Genomic DNA, 20229 nt, shown 5'->3' on the forward strand with positions numbered 1-20229 from the left:
GCAAAGCAGAGTTATCATTATACTTAGAGATGAATCACTAGGTAAGATAAACTACATTAACCATGACAGTGATAACTTTCTAAAGTTGACCCTTATATTTGATTCTGTCTAGTTAGTCTTTTAAAACATGCAAATGAATCTTCAGCACTTCTAAATAAATTAACTCAGTATTTTATTTTTACCAATGTGTTTCAAAAAATCAGAATGTTTTTCTACTACAGAAAACACTAAGAATAGCTAATTTTCTGGGTATTTTAAAGTAAACTTGTAGTATAATATTAAAAAAAAAACATTTAAGAAATCAAAAGAACAATGCCTTTTTTTAAAACTACTATGGTTCTTGGCACTATTAAAAAATTAGCTTCCTAGTCATCATCTAGAAAATGCATGTTCTAGGGGCCGGGAGTGCTTGCCAATCATGCACAAAGACCCAGGTTAGATTCCTTAGTAGTACCACATATATAGAAAAAGCCAGAAGTGGTACTGTGGCTGAAGTGGTAGAGCTCTAGCCTTGAGAAAGCCCAAGGATAGTGCTCAGGCCCTGAGTTAAAGCCCCAGGACTGGCCAAAAAAAAAAAGGGGAGAGAGAAGAAAATATTCTAAAGTAACATGAATGCCTAAGGATAGTGTTCAGTCCCTGAGTTCAGTCCCCCAATACTGGCAAAAAAAAAAAAAAGCATCAATAAAACATAGTCAATACGGTACTACTATGTATCATAAAATAGCTCTTGGGTACTTTACATTTCTAGAGATTACAATTAAAGTTATTATGTGAGTGAGGGAAGGGGTGACACTACCCCCCAAAAAACGTATTCTTTACCTGACTTACTTAACTATGACCCTTCTCTCTCTCTCTCTCTCTCTGTGTGTGTGTGTGTGTGTATATAAAAATTGTTTAAGTCGGGCCAGGCGTTTGGCCTAGTGGTAGAGTGCTTGCCTAGCATGCATGAAGACCTGGGTTTGATTCCTCCGTACCACATACATAGAAAAAAGCCGGAAGTGGTGCTGAGGCTCAAGTGGTAGAGCTCTAGCCTTGAGAAAGTCCAAGGACAGTGCTCAGGCCCTGAGCTCAAGCCCAGGACTGGCAAAAAAAAAAAAAAAAAAAAAAAAATGTGTTAACTTGTTAACTAAGCAACATACACACACACATACACACACATATGCATGCTTGCTCTAGTGTATACAAATATTCTACCTGTCAATAAAGAAGAAAGCAAGGAGTAAAAGAAAGAAAAATATGCGCACGTGCACACACACACGCACGCACACACACACACACACACACACACACACCCCAGAAGTATCAGCAGCAGATGGGAAGCAGTAACACATACCAAGGAACTGAGGATTTCGATCAACCACTTCACTCATTTCTCCAACCAATTCAATGCTGGTATATCGCACAGCCGTATGTACAGTCTCTGGGAGACGGACAACTCCTTCTAGGACTTCCACAAGTGTAGGATTGTTCTCCCTAAGAACAGAAAGCAAACACTAATAACAATTTTCAGACTGTCACAGAAATTCCAAAAGATAGCAAAATGGGTTTAAGAGAAAATACCATAGTATGCAATTAAGGAGAATAGCTTTTGTTATGGCGAGGATATTGGGGCTTGAATTCAGGACCTGACACTCTTGCTTGGCACTCTACCATTTGTGTGACACTTCTATCACTGAAGATAAGAGTCCTCATAGATTTGTCTGCCAAGGCTGGATTGAGCCTCAATCCTCAGATCTCAGCTCCCTCAGTACCTAGAAATTACAAGCATGAACTACCTTCGGCTGGGTAAGAAGAACCGTTTTTACTAAAAGCAAGTTATCTCCTTGAATATTCATTGAATCAGAAACAATGTACTATTTCACCCAGTAACTAAGAAAAGTAGCTAAATTAATATGCTTTTTTTTCGGGGAAGTGGGGAGAGATAGTACTGAGGTTTGAACTAAGGATCTTGTGCTTGCTAGGCAGGTGTTCTTTTTATTTATTTATTTATTTTTTTGGCGGGGGGTCAGTGTGGGGTTTGAACGCTGGGTTTGGGCAATGTCCCTGAGCTCTTCATCTAAGGCTAGCGCTCTACCTCTTTGAGCCACAGCACCATTTCCTGGACAGATGCTCTTACCACTGAAGTCACATCTTTGTGGCTTAGATTTTTGCCCAGGCTGGCTTGACCAACAATCCCCCTATTTACATTGCCTTTGTAGCTGGAATATCTCGTGTCCATTACCAAGTCTACTTTTTTTTTTTTTTTGGGCCGTTGTGGGATTTGAACTCTAGGCCTAGGCACTGTCTCTAAGCTCTTCAGCACAAGGCTCGCACTCTACCACTTGAGCCACAGCACCATTTCCGGTTATTTTTTCCTGGTGGTTAGTTGGAGATAAGATAGTCTCATGGACTTTAGTGCCTGGGTTGGCTTTGAACCACGATCCTCAGATCCGGGTCCCCTGAGTAGCTAGAATTACAAGTGTGAGTCACTGCGCCCAGCTTCTATGCTTACTTTCTATTGGTCAAGATGAGATCCTTGTCAACATTTTTTGTGCAGCATGAATTTTTTGTTTTTGTTTGTTTGTTTTTTGCCAGTCCTGGGCTTGGGTTCAGGGCTTGAGCACTATCCTTGGACTTTCTCAAGGCTAGCACTCTACCACTTGAGCCTCAGCACCACTTTCGGCTTTTTGCTATGTATGTGGTACCGAGGAATCGATCCCGGGTCTTTGTGCATGCTAGGCAAGCACTCTACCACTAGGCCAAACTCCCGGCCAACAGCGTGAATTTTTGTTGCTGTTGATCATGGGGCTTGAACTCAGGCCCTGAGCCCTATCCCCAAGACCTTTCCTCAAAGCTAGCACTCTACCACTTTCAGCCACAGTGCCACTTCAAGTTTACTGGAGGTTAATTAGAGATAAGAATCCCATGAACTCTTTTCATGGCTTGGAACAGTGATCCTCAAATCTCAGCCTCCTGAGATTACAGGCTAGGATTACAGGCCTGAGCTATCAATGCCCAAGACCAGTTTGATTTTGAACTGAGTTCCTCTTGAATCCAAGCTAGGATTGTAGGACTGAGGCATTGTACCTGGCAATATGCTATTTAAATTTACAGTATATATAATTTCTACCTGAAGGACTCAAGTCATAGAAATTAAAAATCAAATTGACATTCAACAAATTTTAGTGGCAATAACTAATAGCTATGTTAAACATAACGAATAACATAAACATCTATAATGATAACTAACCCAAGGCCACAAAAGCAGGAGGTCAAAATTAATGCCCACTCAATTGCTTTTAAGCAAATACTAACAAGTTAACAAATTCTTAATCATGACTAGTTTCAAAAGGGAGCCTCAGGTAGAAAAATAAATCAGCAATCTATTCCTAACAGCAAGGGTAAAATGATTTTTTTTATTAAAGAATTTATTAACATTGATTTTTACATCATATTTCAAATGACATATTTAACAAACAAGTATTCAAGAAGGGAATCTACATACAATCACTGGCACTTAGATTTTAGAACATAATTAAAATTAGGCTGAGGGTTTGTATGCCATAGATACATATTAATCTATGTAAAATGATTTTTTAGGGACCACTTTTTGTTTTTGTTTTTCTGGTGCTGGAGGTCAAACACAGGCACAGTACTTGCTGAGCAAGCACTTTGCTCCTGAGCTATATCCCAGCCAAAGGGAAAAAATGTTTTTGGGGGAGTTTTTTGGTCAGTTGTGGGGTTTGAACTCTGGGTCTGGGCACTGTCCTGACCTCTTCAGCTCGAGGGCCCTACCCTTGGGCCTTGGGTGATGTCCCAGGGTTCTTTAGCTCAAGGCTACCGCCCTAACCCCTTGAGCCACAGCTCCACTTCCCGTTTCCTAGATGTTAATTGGAGTCTCAGGTCCTTTTGTGCCTGGGCTGGCTTTGAACCTCGATCCTCAGACCTCAACCTCCTGAGTAGCTAGGACTACAGGTGAGCCACCATGCCCAGCTGAAACAAACACTTAACTCTAAGAAGTATGCTAAATCATGACATCAGTAATTCAGGCTATGCTGAACTAGACCATAAAGCCAGAAAACTAGACAATACTATAGAAATAAGAAGTTCTCTAACTATATACCCTGTAAGAGAACTATGGTATAATTTTCCTTTCTTTTGATATTTAGAGATCCCAGTAAAAGATTTATCAGAGACTCACGGATCAACACTCTTCGCTATAGCAGCCATGATAAACAGAACCGCTTCTGTCACTTCCCAGGGTGGGTTGCCTTCTTTCAGAGTAGAATATAACTAGAGAAGATGAGGTAAATTATGGATTCATTAAAAGAAAAACAATTAAAAATTTTTAAAAAATGTCGTTAGTTGTAAGAAACCTAGCTCCTTGTTTCCATATCTGTCAGAGCAAGCCAAAAAAAATTCCTAGCAACTCAGGAGGCTGAGATTTGAGGATCACAGTTCAAAGCCAGTCCAGGCATTAAAAAGTCCGTGAGACTCTTACCTCCAATTAATCACAAGAAAACCGGAAGTGGCATTGTGGCTCAAGGGGTAAGGGTGGTAGCCCTGAAATGCCAAATAACTCTTACTAGGAATTAGTATCTAATTATGAAAGTAGAAAACCTACTCTATTTTTCCTGCTAGATCCAAATTTCTGTGTTTCCAGGGAGCTTTAAAAGTTACCTCTGGCCTTCCATTCCATTACAATAGTAGAACAGCTTTCAATGGCAGAAGAGATAGGGAAAGCCACAACCAAATTATCCACAGATTGAAAATGGCTTCTCAGACACTCTTAAGTAAACATAGCTATTATATGCTAGGCACTTGAACATCTAATATCTCATCTAGTCACTGAGCTTCAAAAAATAAGATGGAACATTTACTGAAAATACAGAAGTAAGCACAATTAAGGATCAGTAAAACTGGCCCAAGAACCTCCAAGTGAGCTTACCTGAGCAAAACACTCCATAGACCCAATCAAGAAAATCAAGTCCTTCACCAGGTCTGAAACTCTCATCCGAAACTCCCCAAAGTCATCAGTCTCCTCAGGAACTCCTTCCTGAAATTTCAAATCAGGTAACATTTGTTTTAAACTTACTGAAGCTTTCAATGACCTCCATAAAATCAGTAAAGAAAAAAATCATTAAGCAGTAAAGTCCTAATGGACTAGAGTTGTCCAAATCACAAGGACATTTACTTTACTATAAGAGAGGAGCTCCCAGAGACGTAGTAAAAGAAGTTATAAGTCTGTGAAGATACGATCAGCTATTTAGTACTAACCAAGTTTCTGAAGCTGTTTGTTCAAGATCTATAAAAATCAACCATTATCATCAATTCACATGGAAAATAAAATTTCAGACTTTTAAATCTGTTTTATCCAAATTCTCTTCTCTATGTATACAAAGGGTATCAATTAAATTTGAGATGGTTAAAGACATGTAAAAATCTTCGGCCATTATAGATTCCCTTCTTGAATACTTGTTTGTTAAACACGTCATTTGAAATATGATGTAAAAATCAATGTTAATAAATTCTTTACTAAAAAAAGAAAACAAAAACAGCAAAAAGAATCAAAAAATTATTTAAGAATTATTAAAGAATTAAAAAAAAAAACCTTCGGCCATAAATACCTAGAAAATGGTCCTCAGAACTTTTTTGTTGTTGTTGTTAATGGGGCTTAAACTCTGGGCCTGGTCACTGTCCCTAAGCTCTTCAGCTCAAGGATAGTGCTCTAACACTTTGAACCACAGTGCTACTTCCTATTTTCTGCTGGTTATTAGAAAATAAAGAATGTTATAGGGACTTGTATGTCAGGCTGGCTTCAAACTTCGATCCTCACATTTCAGCCTCCTGAGTAGCTAGGATTACAGGCATGAGCCACTAGCACCCAGCTAGTCTACAGAACTTTTTTTTTGCGGGGGGGGGGGGGGGGGGGGCCGGGAGGGGAAGTCAGTTGTGGGGCCTGAGCACTTTCTCGCTCAAGACTAGCACTCTACTACTCTGAGTCACAGCACCACTTCTGGCTTTTTCCGTTGATGTGATACTGAGGAAATCAACCCAGGGCTTCATGCATGTTAGGTAAACACTCCACCACTAAGCCACATCCCAGCTTTCAAAACTAATCTAGTTTAACTATCTTGCTCTAAGACAAAGAAAATAAGGCTTTGGAATAAAGAGGAAATGGCTTTCTCACATAAAGTAATGAGTAAAATTATAAACATTATATAAATTATATAAAGTACTACACATAGAAGTATGAGAAATACTTATAAGAAAATAATGCTACTAAATCACAAAGAAGGAAATCAAGAAAATAGAGTCAATTAATGTAACAGCCTGGTTTTATTTATAATCTGATCTTCTAAGTAAGATATGGTTAATAAGATTTCTTAGTTTAACAATAATTAATGGAGTGGGGACACACAGGACACAGGACTACTACACTAGACATTCCTAAAGTTCTATGGAGATCCAAAATGCTCAAACACATTTTAACATTAAAACTAAGAAATGAGCATGTCACTGGGGCTGGGAATTTGGCCTAGTGGTAGAGTGTTTGCCTAGCATACACAAAGACCTGGGTTCAATTCCTCAGTACCACATACTCAAGTAGTAGAGCATTAATCTTGAGGAAAGCCTAAGGACAATACTCAGGCCCTGAGTTCAACTCCCAGGACTGACAAAAAAAAAAACCTAAACAACAACAAAAAAAACCCGAAAACAGGTGTGGTGATGAAATGTATGTAATCACAACAGTTGCGAGGCTGAAGTGGAATTGCAAGTTTCAGGCCAGTCTAGATTACATAGAGTTCAAGACTAGTGTGAGTTACATATCAAAACACTGTCCAAAAAAAAGAGGATGAACTGGGATTGGGAATGAGCCATATAACTCAGTGGTAGAGCACCTACCTAGCTAGCATGAAGGTCCTGGGATTCAATCCCCAGACCTCTTCCCACACATGGGCAGAATTTTTGACTTATTTTTCTCAAGGCTAGGGCTCTACCACTTGAGCTACAGTGCCACTTCTGGCTTTTTCTATGTATGTGGTACTGAGGAATTCCAACCCAGACCTTTGTGCTTGCTAGGCATGCACTCTACCACCAGGCCAAACTTCTGGCTGTATTTTCTACTTTTATAGATAATGCTTGATACATATAATAGCTATTATTTTTTTCCTTCTATTGGAATATTCAAACAAATTATTAGGAGAGCCAGGCATGGTGGATCACACCTGTAATCTTAGCTACTCAGGAAACTGAGATCTAAAGATCGCAATTCAAAGCCAGCTGTGGTACTAAAAAGTCTCCAATTAATCACCAGAAAACTGGAAGTGGCACTGTGGTGCAAAGGGTAGGACAACAGCCTTGAGCTGAAGAGCTCAGGGACAGCCCCCAGGCCAGAGTTCAAATCCTATGACCAACTCTCCCCCCCCCCCAAAAAAAATTAGGGGGCCAGGAGTTTGGCTTAGTGGTAGAGTGCTTACCTAGCATGCACAAAGACCCGGGTTTGATTCCTCGGTACCACGTACATAGAAAAAAAAAAAGCCAGAAGTGGTGCTGAGGCTCAAGTGGTAGAGCTCTAGCCTTGAGAAAGTCCAAGGACAGTGCTCAGGCTGTGAGCTCAAGCCCAGGACTGGCAAAATGGAAAGACTTAGAAAAAATCATATTAAGTGAAGTAAGCCAGACTCAAAGGAACTTAGGCTCAATGGTTTCCCTCATTCGTGATAATCAGTAGAAACCTTGGGCTCTACTAGCAGAGATCTGCAATAGAGCAAAATCTTGATACATAAGGCCATATAATGTGAAGCTAATTGAAAGGACCTCCAGGATAGTGAAACAAAAGCCATATAATGAATAATTGTTGTCCTTAATGTACTATGTTGTCTCTCATCTCCTTTGCTATCCCTTGGTTATCTCATATTGGTATAGTATCTCACTTTGTTATCTGATATATTGAATTTATTTGTATTTAGATATTTGAAATTTGATAGGGAAGGGGGGAAAACCAAGACGGGAGGGGGTGTGGGGGGGGAGGGAAATGGGTACCAAGACATGTGAAAGGGTATCAATGTATGTGAATTAATGCACCTTCTATCTGGCAAATATCATGTAACCCTTTTACTAATTACAATAAAAAACAAAAAAGGAAAAAAAATTAGAATTACTGGCAGCAGCTGCAATTTCTTCCTAAATAAGCCAAGTCTTTATTATACTGGGAAGATTTCAATATAAGCTAAAGCTTTTTTTTTTTCTTGCCAGTCCTGGGTTTGAGCTCAGGGCCTGAGCACTGTCCTTGGACTTTCTCAAGGCTAGCACTCTACCACTTGAGCCTCAGCACCACTTCCAGCTTTTTTCTATGTATGTGGTACCGAGGAATCAAATCCGGGTCTTCGTGCATGCTAGGCAAGGATTCTACCACTAGGCCAAATTCCCCGCCCCTGTTTTTTGTTTTTTTTTAAACAGCTTTATTTCTACCTTTTCAAAGTAGCTCTGAAAAGTGGAGAAAATAAGGACCTGAGGTTGAGGGGGAACTTACATGGTCTGGTTCCATCTGGCAATGTCGGGCCAAAGCATGAAGCAGCCTCTGAATGTAAGCTTTAAAGATTCCATGAATAACTTCATCATTAGTTTTGTATAAATGCTCTCCTAGTCGATACCAGAAGTTAAAGGAAATTTCTACCACCTGTCAAAAGAGAAAAGCTGTTTTATTCGAATGGGAAAGAACTGGAATAAGAAAATAGTTTATTACTAAGGCTAGACAAAAGATATACTTTTATATGTTATGTGGAACATTTAAAGAGCCACATTTTTTTTCTACTAAATTACCCTTCCAAATTGCCCCATGCATGGTTAGCCCAAAAACCCACTTAGAATGACAGGTTTTATATCCTTATTTACTTCTCAGATAACTAATTCCCTGAAGTTAATTTCAGAAAGATAGAAATTGAAGAGTTAAGACATTTTTGTCCAATTCTGAAATAATTTCATGATACTGGGAATCATTATTAGGAGTAAGATTTCAATGCTTTCATGTAACTTTAATTTGATTGCTTTTTTGAAAAGAAAAGGAGAAAAAAAGATTAGGATTTTACTTATAGCTGATCTTCCTTACAGCACCATTTATAAGAGTGATTGCTATTGTACAGTGCTATGCTTCTCAAAATGCTTGGGTTTTACTCAAATCTAGATATCCTTATAAAACAAATAATGCCCAACTCAAGAGCACATCACACACACACACACACACACACATTTATATTTTTTGGGGGGGAGGGGCATTGAACTCTATGCTGTCCCTAAGTTTGTTGTTTTTTTTTTTTTTTTTTTCCAGTCCTGGGCTTGAGCTCAGGGTTGGACTTTCTCAAGGCTAGAGCTCTACCACTTGAGCCTCAGCACCACTTCCGGCTTTTTCTATGTATGTGGTACCATGGAATCGAACCCGGGTCTTCGTGCATGCTAGGCAAGCACTTTAACCACTAGGCCAAACTCCAGGCCCTGTCCCTAAGTTTTGTGTTCAAGGATGGTGCCCTATTACTCAAGCTCTTTTGCTTTTCAACTTTTTTGCTTGTTAAGCAGAGATGGGTCTTACGGGTGTTTCTGTCTGGGCTGGCTTCAAACTGCAATCTTCACATCTCAGCCCCCTGAGCAAGATTATAGGAGCGAGCCACAGGTGTCCAGCTCTCACTGTAAGGTACAAACTAAAATCTGGCAAACTTAAAAGCACAGGGTTGTCAGGAGGTTGAGGCAGGAGAATTATGAGTGTTTGAGGTCAGCATGGGCTATATACAGCAAGTTCCAAGTTGTCCGAAACTACATATTGAGAAAAGGTTTCAAAAACTTCATGGACTAGGTATGATACAGTTCAGTAGCAAAGAATTTTTCTAATATGTACAAGGCCCTAAGTTCTTTCCTCAGTAACACACACACACACACATACCACACGACAGGTATCTTGAAAAAAATTTAAAAAAACAAATAAAGCAAGTAACTCAGGCTGACTTGAAACTGATGAGTTTCTCCTGCCTCAGTGTCGGAATGCTAAGCAGGAACCACCATACCCAGCTCTAAAAGATTTGCAAGAAATTCTGAAGTTTAAAATCCCTTTCTCATTTTCCTCATTTGGAGAAAAATTTGAGGTATGAAGACTTGTAGGGGTAAAGTTAGGAGAACTGGTACATGCTACAAGTTTGGGTCTTCAAAGTACTCTCACCGGTCCCTTTTGAGCTGGGAATGTGGTTTACTAGTAGAGTGCTTGCCTAGCATGCATGAAGTCCTGGGCTCATTTCCTCAGTACCACATAAACAGAAAAAACCTAGAAGTGGCACTGTGACTCTCAAGTGGTAGAGTGCTATCCTGGAGCACAGAGAGGCTCAGGGACAGTACTCAGGCCCTGAGTTCAAGACCCAGGACTGCCAAGAAAAGAAAAAAAAAAGAAAAGAAAAGAAAAGGAAGGTTTTTTGTTGTTGTTTTGGTTGTGGAGCTTGAACTCTGGGCCTGGACACTGTCCCTGAGCTTTTCAGCTCAGAACTACCGCCCTACCCCTGGAGCCCCAGCGCCACTTCCAGTTTTTTGGTGATTAATTGGAGATAAAAGTCTCATGGACTTTTTAGTGCTCAGGCAGGCTTTGAACCTTTGAACTAGGATCCTCAGATCTGTCTCCTGAGTAGCTAGAATTACAGGCGTGAGCCACAGTGCCCAGCTAAGGAAGGCCTTTCTATCTGAAGGCTATGGCGCTGATGAGAAGTGGTGAAATCTTTATGGCATGGAGCCTAGTGGAAGAAAATCAGGTTATTGAAAGCAAGTCCTTGGTGGTGATACTGGGACCTAGCCAACCCCTCCTTTTCCTCTTTCACACCTGCCAAGAAGTAAACAGGTGTATTTTCTTCTACCACTCTCTACTATGATTTATTGTCTCCTATAGGACCAAAACAATGGATTCAATAAATCATGGATTAAAACATTCCAACTATTTATCAAAATAAAGCTTTCCTGGGGCCAGGAGTTTAGCCTAGTGGTACAGTGCTTGCCTAGCATGCACAAATACCCGGGTTCAATTCCATGGTCTACCACACACACAGAAAAGGCCAGAAGTGGTGCTGTGGCTCAGGTGGTAAGAGTGACAACCTTGAGAAAGCCCAAGGACAGTGTCCAGGTCCTGAGTTCAAGCCCTAGGACTGGCAATAACAACAATAAGTAAATTAATTAATTAATAAAGCTTTTCCCATCTTTAGGTTATCTCAGGATTTTTGTTTTGTTTGTTTTTTCTGATACTGGGGCTTGAACTCTGGGCCTAGGCACTGTTCCTAAGTCTCTATGCGCTCAAGATGAGCCCTCTACCACTTGAGCCACAATGCCACTTCTAGCCTTTTCTGTTTATGTGGTACTTGAACTCAGGACAGCTAGGCAAGCACAAAGCCACCTTCCCAACCTGTTTGTTTTTTAAACAGGAAAGGACAGTTGTCTAACACAGTATAGTTTTTAACTGTAAAACTCTAAAGAGTAAGTTGAGTAGACAGGGAGTTTATTGGTGGTCCAGAGATTGACTCAAGTGGTAGAGCACTTGCCTCACAAGCTTAAGGCCCTAAGTTCAACTCCAGTATAGGAAGAAAGGAAAAGAAGGAGGGAAGTAAACAGGCTCACTGAATAGTGGAAATGTAATAAACTTGTTTTTCTAATAGATTCTTTGAAGTGTCTAAACACCTCAGAATATCAAATGAGAATGCAAAGTGAAAACCACATACAAACTTTAAAATTATTCTAACACAAAAAATTTTCTATACTTACTAATTAAAAACAAGATTATAAATTTCTCAAGAATATAATAGAATATAGACACTACACGATAACTTGGAGAATGGTCTTAGCACAGTAAGAAACACTACCTCATACTGGGGGTGCCCTGCACAGATAAGAAGCAGTTCCAGAGTTCGTAGATCTCCCAGACCTTGGCCTGGAGTACAAACAATTTTTTCAAGAAAAGTTTCACATAGTTCAGTAAAAATACGGCAGTAATTCAGAACTCTGTAGAAAATAGAAGAATGAGAACACCAAGTCAGAAATCTAGATATACTCACAGACACCATAAATCAAATAAATAAAAACATTCCTCAGGAAATGGTGCTGTGGCTCAAGAGTGGTAGAGCGGTAGCCTTGAGGTGAAGAGCTCAGGGACAGCACCCAGGGCCAGTGTTCAAGCCCCAAGACTGACAAAAAAAAAAATCCTTAGTGTTAAGTGATATTTAGTGGTTATTCACCATGCTATATCACACTCTATGTAGCAGATCACTTTACTGGGATTATCTACTTTCAAACTGATAAGTAAAATGACTTGTAAGTTAGTTCAAATTCTCAATTTTCGAAACATAAAATTTCCCATCAAGTCATATTTGGTATTTCAAAGTTTACTTTTAATTCTCAGTCTTATGTATGTAACTGAAAAACATTAGTACTTTCCCTAATTCTACTTCTACATCCATCTTACCACACTTGATTCAGGTGAGAATATTAGAGCTATAGGATGTACTGTTTATTAAAGTCACTGAGAATCACAAATGGTGAATAATAACTCACTTGTCTAAATCCTCACGTGCCACAGCCATATGATAAGCAGTCTCTAATGTCAAGACTCCCTGAAAAAGTTGCATGGCTAATGGTAAGTTAGTCTCCACATTCTCTATGGCATAAAGAGCTGAGCACACACAATCTGAAGCAGCTTCATGTAAATTAGATGAGGTCTTGTCCTGTTGCTGGAAGATAAAAGGAATACAAAAGCAAGAAATATGGCCTTGTAATCCAAGTAGCATAAACAATTATAGGCTCCTTTGGGATCCTCCACAAGGATCTCGATTTGAGGCTAATTGTAGATCTCAATTGGAGGCTAGTCCTAGGCCAAAATATGAAAGGCTCTGCTTGAAAATGTAACCTATAAAAAGCAAAAGAATGCTCAGATAGGTAGAGCTCTTGCTCTACTGGGTTCAAACCCCAGTATCAAATAAATGAATTTATTCTAAATTAAATAATATATATTATTAAATTTATCATAAATTTTACTAAAAATAAAAATATAGCTAGACACATCTATAATCATAGCTACTCAGAGGATGAGATATGAGGCTCACAACTTGAAGCCAGCTTGGGCAGGAAAGTCCATGAGACTTTTATCTCCAAATAACCACCAGAAAACTGAAAGTAGACCTGTGGCACAAAGTGGTAAAGTGCTAGTCTCGAAAACAAAAGCTCAGCAACAGTGCCTAGGCTCTGAGTTGAAGCTCCATGATCAACAAAAAAATAAAAACGTAAATAAAAATATAAATGTACCATTTTATACTTTTATACCAAAGAAAGGGATCAATGGTTGTTATTTGGCTCTTAACATGGAAATCATTTGTCTGTATGTAAGAATGTTCTTATTTTATTTTCTAAACTCTGAATAGTAAAACTAATACCCTGAGTATGGTACTTGACAGCAAGTCAGTTGTTCAATACACCTGTACTCATAGTGCAAAATATAAGAAAACATTGCTAATGTCATAAATTACTAATACTCTAATAAACCATTACTTACCAAAACCTCAAAAAGGAGTGCTAGTAACTTATTGTTAGCCATGAAGTTACTGTCCAAAACTCCCAAATTAAACCAACTTCCCAAACAGCGAAAGACCTTTATAAGCATTTTCTCATCTGTTCCAGTTTTTTCTACGCAAGTCATCTGAATGGAATAAAAAAAAAAAAATTTAACATTACATATAATACTATTAAATCGTTAAAATTACCATGCAAGTGTTATATAATGTGCCACTGTTCTGCTTTCTCAATAGAAAAAGAGGCATGGGGTGGATAGTCACCCCCAAATAGACATAGTTTAGAAATAATTTAGAATAATTCTTTTTTTTTTTTTTTTTGCCAATCCTGGGCTTGAGCTCAGGGCCTGAACACTGTCCTTGGACTTTTTCAAGGCTAGAGCTCTACCACTTGAGCCTCAGCACCACTTCTGGATTCTTTTTTTCTATGTATGTGGTACTGAGGAATTGGACCCGGGTCTTTGTGTATGGTAGGCAAGCACCCTACCACTAGGCCAAGCTCAGGACCTAGAATAATCCTTTGTTTGTTTGTTTGTTTGTTTGTTTTGCCAGTCCTGGGGTTGAGCTCAGTCAGGGCCTGAGCACTGTGCTTGGACTTTCTCAAGGCTAGAGCTCTACCACTTGAGCCTCAGCACCACTTCCTACCTTTTTCTATATATATGCTACCGAGGAATCGAACCTGGGTCTTCATGCATACTAGGCAAGCACTATACCGCTAGGCCAAACTCCTGGCAAGGGCCATTCTTTTCTTTTTTTAAAGATCTGAGTCTGGAACTAGAACTTGGGACCTGCTGTTTTTGCTCACTGGCTAGTGCTCAACCAACTGAACCACACCTTCAATCCTCTTATTAGGTTCCATATTTCCAACTACTGTAATATATACTCTTACAAATACAATTATTTTTAAAGTGATATTTATTCATTTACATACCAATAAATTAACTTCGCATTCCACTGTGTATTTTCAGGTTAATTGTTATCTCTATGTTCTAACAAGTGTCATAACATGAAAAGTGACACTACTATAAATAAGCTGCCACTGGTAGCTCACATCTATAATCCTAGCTATTCAGGAAGCTGAGATCTAAGGATCATGTTTTGAAGCCGCCTCCCCCCGCCACAAAAGCCCGGTTAAGACTCTTATGTCCAATTAACCACTCAAGAACTGGAAGTAGCAGTGTGACTCAAGTAGTAGAACACTAGCCTTGAGCACAAAGAGGCTCAGGGATAGTACCCAGGCCCTGAGTTCAAGCCCCATAACTGACCCTTCTTCTCCAAAACAAAAGCAAAAACCAGAAAAAAACAGAAATGGAGCTATGGCTGAAAGTGGTACAATGTTAACCTTGAGCAAAAGAGATCTGGAACAGTGCCTAAGCCCCTGAATTCAAGCTCCACAAACAACAACAAAAAGAATTACATTAACTCACTGCTTTTCTTTCTGTGCAGATTGTTTTGGTTTTTTTTTTGGCCAGTCCTGGGCTTGAGCTCAGGGTCTGAGCACTGTCCTTGGACTTTCTCAAGGCTAGAGCTCTACCACTTGAGCCTCAGCAGCACTTCTGGCTTTTTTCTATGTATGTGGTACCAAGGAATCGAACCCGGGTCTTTGTGCATGCTAGGCAAGCACTTTAACCACTAGGCCAAACTCCCAGCCCAATGTGCAGATTGTTTTTGTGGAATGTTTTTGCCCACGTAAAGTATAAGATAACTTCTAGATAAAAATGTTTCATGATGGGACAGTGGCTCTTGTCTGTAATCCAAGCATACTCAGGAGGCTGAGATCTGAGGGTTACAGTTCAAAGTCCAGGCACTAAGGGAACTAAGGTCCTTGAGACTTTTATCTCCAATTAATCACCAAAAAAAATGGAAGTGGCACTGTGGCTCAAGGGGTAGGGTGGAAGCCTTGAGCTGAAGAGCTCAAGGACAGAGACCAGACCCAGAGTTCAAGCACCATGACTACCACCACCACCACCAACAAAAAGTTTCATGACAATTTTGCAGGCAGTGTGTTAGAAACATAACTGCCATGTGGTTAAGAAGGGACATATAAGGGAAGAGTAGATCCCATGTTACTCAGATCATCTCTAAAGGCTGATACTTATTACTTCCAAGGAAGCCCTCTGTTTGCATTATCAGGAAACAATTATTACACAGTATTTAATTAACTTAATGAAAAGAAGAAAAGGAGGACCAGGAATTTGACCTAGTGGTTGAGTGCTTGCCTAGCATGCACGAAGATCCAGGCTCAATTCCTCAGTACCGCATACATAGAAAAAGAAAAAAAGCAGCAGCAGCAGCAGCAGCAGCAGCAGCAGCAGCAGCAGCAACAGCAGCAGCAGCAGCCAGAAGTGATGCTGTGGCTCAAGCAGTAGAGCTCTAGCCTTGAGAAAGCCCAAGGACAGTGCTCAGGCCCTGAGTTCAAGGCCCAGCACTGGCAAAAAAAAAAGGAGAAGAAGAAGGGGAAGAAGAAGAGGAAGGAGAAGGGGAAGGGGAAGGAGAAGGGGAAGGGGAAGGGGAAGGGGAAGGGGAAGGGGAAGGAGAAGATGAGGAGGAAATGATTTACATAAGTTTATAGCAACCAGTCTAAAGAATAAGACTGGGCCAGGAGGGTGGCATAGTGGTAGAGTGGTTGCCTAGCATGCATGAAGTCCCAGGTTCAATTCCTTAGTACCACATACAAAGAAAAAGCTGGAAGTGGTTCTGTGGCTGAAGTGGTAGAGCACTAGCCTTGAGAAAGCCCAAAGACAGTGCCTGGGCTCTGAGTTCAAGCCCCAGAACTGGGAAAAAAAGAAAAGGTAAAACTTATATTTACGTTGTAGATAAAACCTACACAGGAAAAACCTGACTCAATGCTTTCACAGTAATACAATCTACATTGAAAATGACCGCTAATTTTAAGAAGTACTAGATCAAGTGAGGGTTAATATGCAACTATGAACCACACAATTTTACCACAGAACACTACTGAAAATATTAAGGTCTGAAGAGCTACCAAAAAGAAAGAAAGAAAAAAAGAAGAAAATAATCTTTAAACCCATCGTTTCTTTTAATAATGAAAAAAAAGCAAAGATAGAAAAGTAGCACATATATTAAAGTATATAAAGGCACAAATGTGGGAGTGGGGAGAAGAGACATGCATAAACCTGGCTGGGGCACAAATATACTAAAAGATTATTAGGATGCCCGGGTACTGGTGGCTCACATCTGTAATCCTAGCTACTCAGAAGGCTGAGATCTGAGGATTGCAGTTCAAAGCCAGCCCTGGCACAAAAGTCTTATCTCCAATTAACTACCAGAAAACTGGAATCGGTACTGTGGCTCAAGTGGTAGAATACTAGCCTTGAGCTGAAAAGCGTAGGGGCAGTGCTCAGGAGTAGAGTTCAAGCCCCATAACCCACCAAAAAGAAAGTATTAGGATGGATGGACCTTACAAATATTATTTAAAAACATTAGGGCTGACTGCCAGTGTTTCACACCTGTAATATTAGCTTCTCAGGAGACTACAATCTGAAGATCATATTTCAAAGCCAGCTAAGGCAGGAAAAGTCAGAGACTCTTACCTCTAATAGCTATGTTGTAAGTATTAGAGTACTAGCCTTGTGTTTAGAGACAGTTCGTAGGCCTTAAGTTCAAGCACCAGAATCACAACAACAGAAAAAGACATTAGTTTTTGTCATCTGTTTAGCTAGTTTTCTTTACTGTAAGTTTTTCTGAGGCTCTTTGTTCTACTTGTAATCAAGACACAAATATTTAGAAGTATTAGAAGTTGTCTGAGATCACTAAAATGTCCAATTTAAATACTCTTAAGGGAGGAACACAAAGGTGCGATGCCTCTGCCTCTATCATATAACATATTAATGAAGCGAATTCCAGGAAACAGGAGGGGGAGGGAGAAAGACTAAGGCAGTAATATTTTGTAGTAACGAATGTACCAGAAAAAAATTATCATAGTAGGATCTTTTTGAGGTACAGCTCCTGGGTCTTGAACTCAGGATATTTTACTTTCCCTTGGCTTTCAATACTCATTACTTAAGCCACAAATCTATTTCTGACTTTTTTCTGGCTAACTGGAGATAAGACTCTCCAAACCTCAGACTTCAGATCTCAGCTCCTATTAGTATAGTCTACCAGCATGAACCACTGGTGCTCATGTGTAAAGCCTTTTTTTTTGGCCAGTCCTGGGCCTTGAACTCAGGGCCTGGGCACTGTTTTGGGGCTTTCTCAAGTCTAGTGCTCTACCTCTTAAGCCACAGCACCACTTCCAGCTTTTTCTGTTTATGTGGTACCAAGGAATCAAACCCAGGGTTTCATGTTTGCTAGGCAAGCACTCTACCACTAGGCCATATTCCCAGCATTTCAGCTTTAGTACAATGTGGTATTTGCACATAGGATTTGTTTGTTCTAACTACTGAATCAAATTTAAGTATGGAACTCTAATTAGCTGCTATTAAAATAAAAAAATACATCATAAAACTTCTAAGAGGTATTTTCAGGGTTTTTTTGTTGTTTGTTTTTGGCCAGATCTGGGGCTTGAACTCGGGGCCCAGGCACTGTCCCTGAGCTTCTGTTGCTCAAGGTTAGCACTCTACCACCTGAACCACAGTGCTACTCCTGGCTCTTTTAGTGTATGTAGTACTGAAGAACTGAACCCAGAGCTTCATGCATGCTAGGCAAGCACTATCCCCAAGGCACATTCCCAGTTACTCTTCAGTTCATTTAAGTACTTAAAATACTGACTCTTTGAAATAAACCCTCAAAAACTGCCTCATAAGTAAACACATCAGTCCAAAAAAGGCTACCAATAGAAAAAGAATATTAGAAGGGATAAATAAAAATTGAGGCTATGTATTAAATAAACTAAATAGGGAATGGAGAAAGAAAAACAATAATGGCCAGGCCCAGGTCAGCCATAAAAGCAAGAGTTCAATACAGCCAGGAGTCAGTGGCTCATACTTGTAAATCCTAGCTACTTGGGAGGCTGAGATGTGAGGATCACAGTTCAAAGACAGCCAGGGCAACAAAGTTCATGAGATTCTTATCTCCATCTAACCACAAAAAGCCAAAGGTGGTAGAACACTAGCTTTGAAAACAAAAATTCAGGGGCAGCACTTAGGCCTAGTGTTTAAGCCCCAGGACTGGCAAAAGAAAAGAAAAGTGAAAAAAAAAAAAAAAAAAAAAAAAGGTCAGTACAATAGACCACCTTAGCATTTATGGTTATATGGCTCCAAAGAGACTGTGCTGAGGCTAAATTAGTAAATGCTTAGAATGCAGAATTCAATACATACTGTGACTCAATTTCCTATAAAACTACCCAACTTTTGCTAAAGACACACAACCTTTTGACAAATATAAAATTTTTACTTTATCACTTCAGTACATTATATTTTTCCTTGCAATTGGGGCACAACTTTGCTTTTTAGGAAACATATTTTCACCAAATTAATGGCAGGAAAGTAGTCATCCAATCCTACAATTTAAACATACTGATGATAAGGGAACTGAGCAGTAGAGCAAGAATTAAAATTATTTTTAAAATTTCTTTTGATATTTAAAAATGTTATTTGGAGGGCCATACTGGATCATAACTGAATGTAATACAGTAAGTCAATGAACAGGTAGATTTACTACATACTACTAGGAGTGGTGGCACATGCTTGTTATTATGGAGATTAAGGGAGGCTAAGACAGGAGATCCACTGAGCCCAACAGTTTGCAGCCAGTTTAGGCAAGACCCTTTTGCAGGGTGGGGGGTGGGGGGGGATGGTGGTAGAAGGGATTGTCATAGGAACAGATACCTGGATATGTTTACAATTATACTTTGAACCCAGTAACTCACTTTACTGACCAGTCTGCTTTCAGCTAAGCAAATTTTTCTTTTTGCCAGTCCTGGGGCTTGAACTCAGGGCCTGAACACTGACCTTGGGCTTTCTCAAGACTAGAGCTCTACCACTTGAGCCACAGCACCTTTTCTGGCCTTTTCTATGTATGTGGTACCGAAGAATTGAGCCTGGGTCTTCATGTATGCTAGGCAAGCACTCTACCACTAGGCCAAACCCCCAGCCCAAGTTTTCTTTTTTTTTCTTTTTTTTTTTAAATTTAATTTTATTGTCAGGGTGATGTATAGAGGGGTTACAGTTACATACGTAAGGTAGTGAGTACATTATTTCTTGAACATTGCTACCCCTTCCCATGTTTTTCTCCCCTTTCAGTTAAGCAAGTTTTATTTTTATTTTTTTCCAGTCCTGGGCTTGAACTCAGGGCCTGAGCACTGCCCTTGGACTTTCTCAAGGCTAGCGCTCTACCACTTGAGCCTTAGCACCACTTCTGGCTTTTTTCTATGTATGTAGTACAAAGGAATTGAACCCAGGTCTTCGTGCATGCTAGGCAAGCACTCTACCACTAGACCAAACTCCCAGCCCAAGTTAAGCAAGTTTTTTTTTTAATTTTTTTATTAAAGAATTTATTAACATTGATTTTTACATCATATATCAAATGACAAGCTTAACAAACAAGTGTTCAAAAAGGTAATCTCTACATACAATCACTGGAACTTAGTTTTTAGAACTTAATCCAAATTAGGCTAAGGGTTTGTATGTCACAGAAACATATTAATTTTTGAAATAAAACATTATGTCTATGGAGTCATAGGTTTTTATGTCTATATAGTTATGTTTAT

At 39.6% G+C, this 20229-nt stretch overlaps 1 protein-coding gene across 2 annotated transcripts in view; it reads right to left on the minus strand.

The window, feature by feature from the left end:
• The window catches only part of Tnpo3 (transportin 3), a 91549-nt gene that overhangs the window by 34734 nt on the left and 36586 nt on the right, over positions 1-20229 (minus strand). For both annotated transcript variants that reach the window (XM_090333271.1, XM_090333272.1), the window contains 7 exons: positions 13541-13684; positions 12547-12722; positions 11859-11997; positions 8513-8659; positions 4928-5035; positions 4181-4272; positions 1334-1473 (listed from right to left, as the gene is read on the minus strand). In XM_090333271.1, coding sequence (XP_090189397.1) covers positions 1334-1473; positions 4181-4272; positions 4928-5035; positions 8513-8659; positions 11859-11997; positions 12547-12722; positions 13541-13684 — 946 coding nt within the window. The remainder of the gene's footprint in view (positions 1-1333; positions 1474-4180; positions 4273-4927; positions 5036-8512; positions 8660-11858; positions 11998-12546; positions 12723-13540; positions 13685-20229) is intronic.

This window comes from Megascapheus bottae, chromosome 5, assembly GCF_031878675.1.
Source record: "Megascapheus bottae isolate mThoBot1 chromosome 5, mThoBot2.hap1, whole genome shotgun sequence".
NCBI lineage: Eukaryota > Metazoa > Chordata > Mammalia > Rodentia > Geomyidae > Megascapheus > Megascapheus bottae.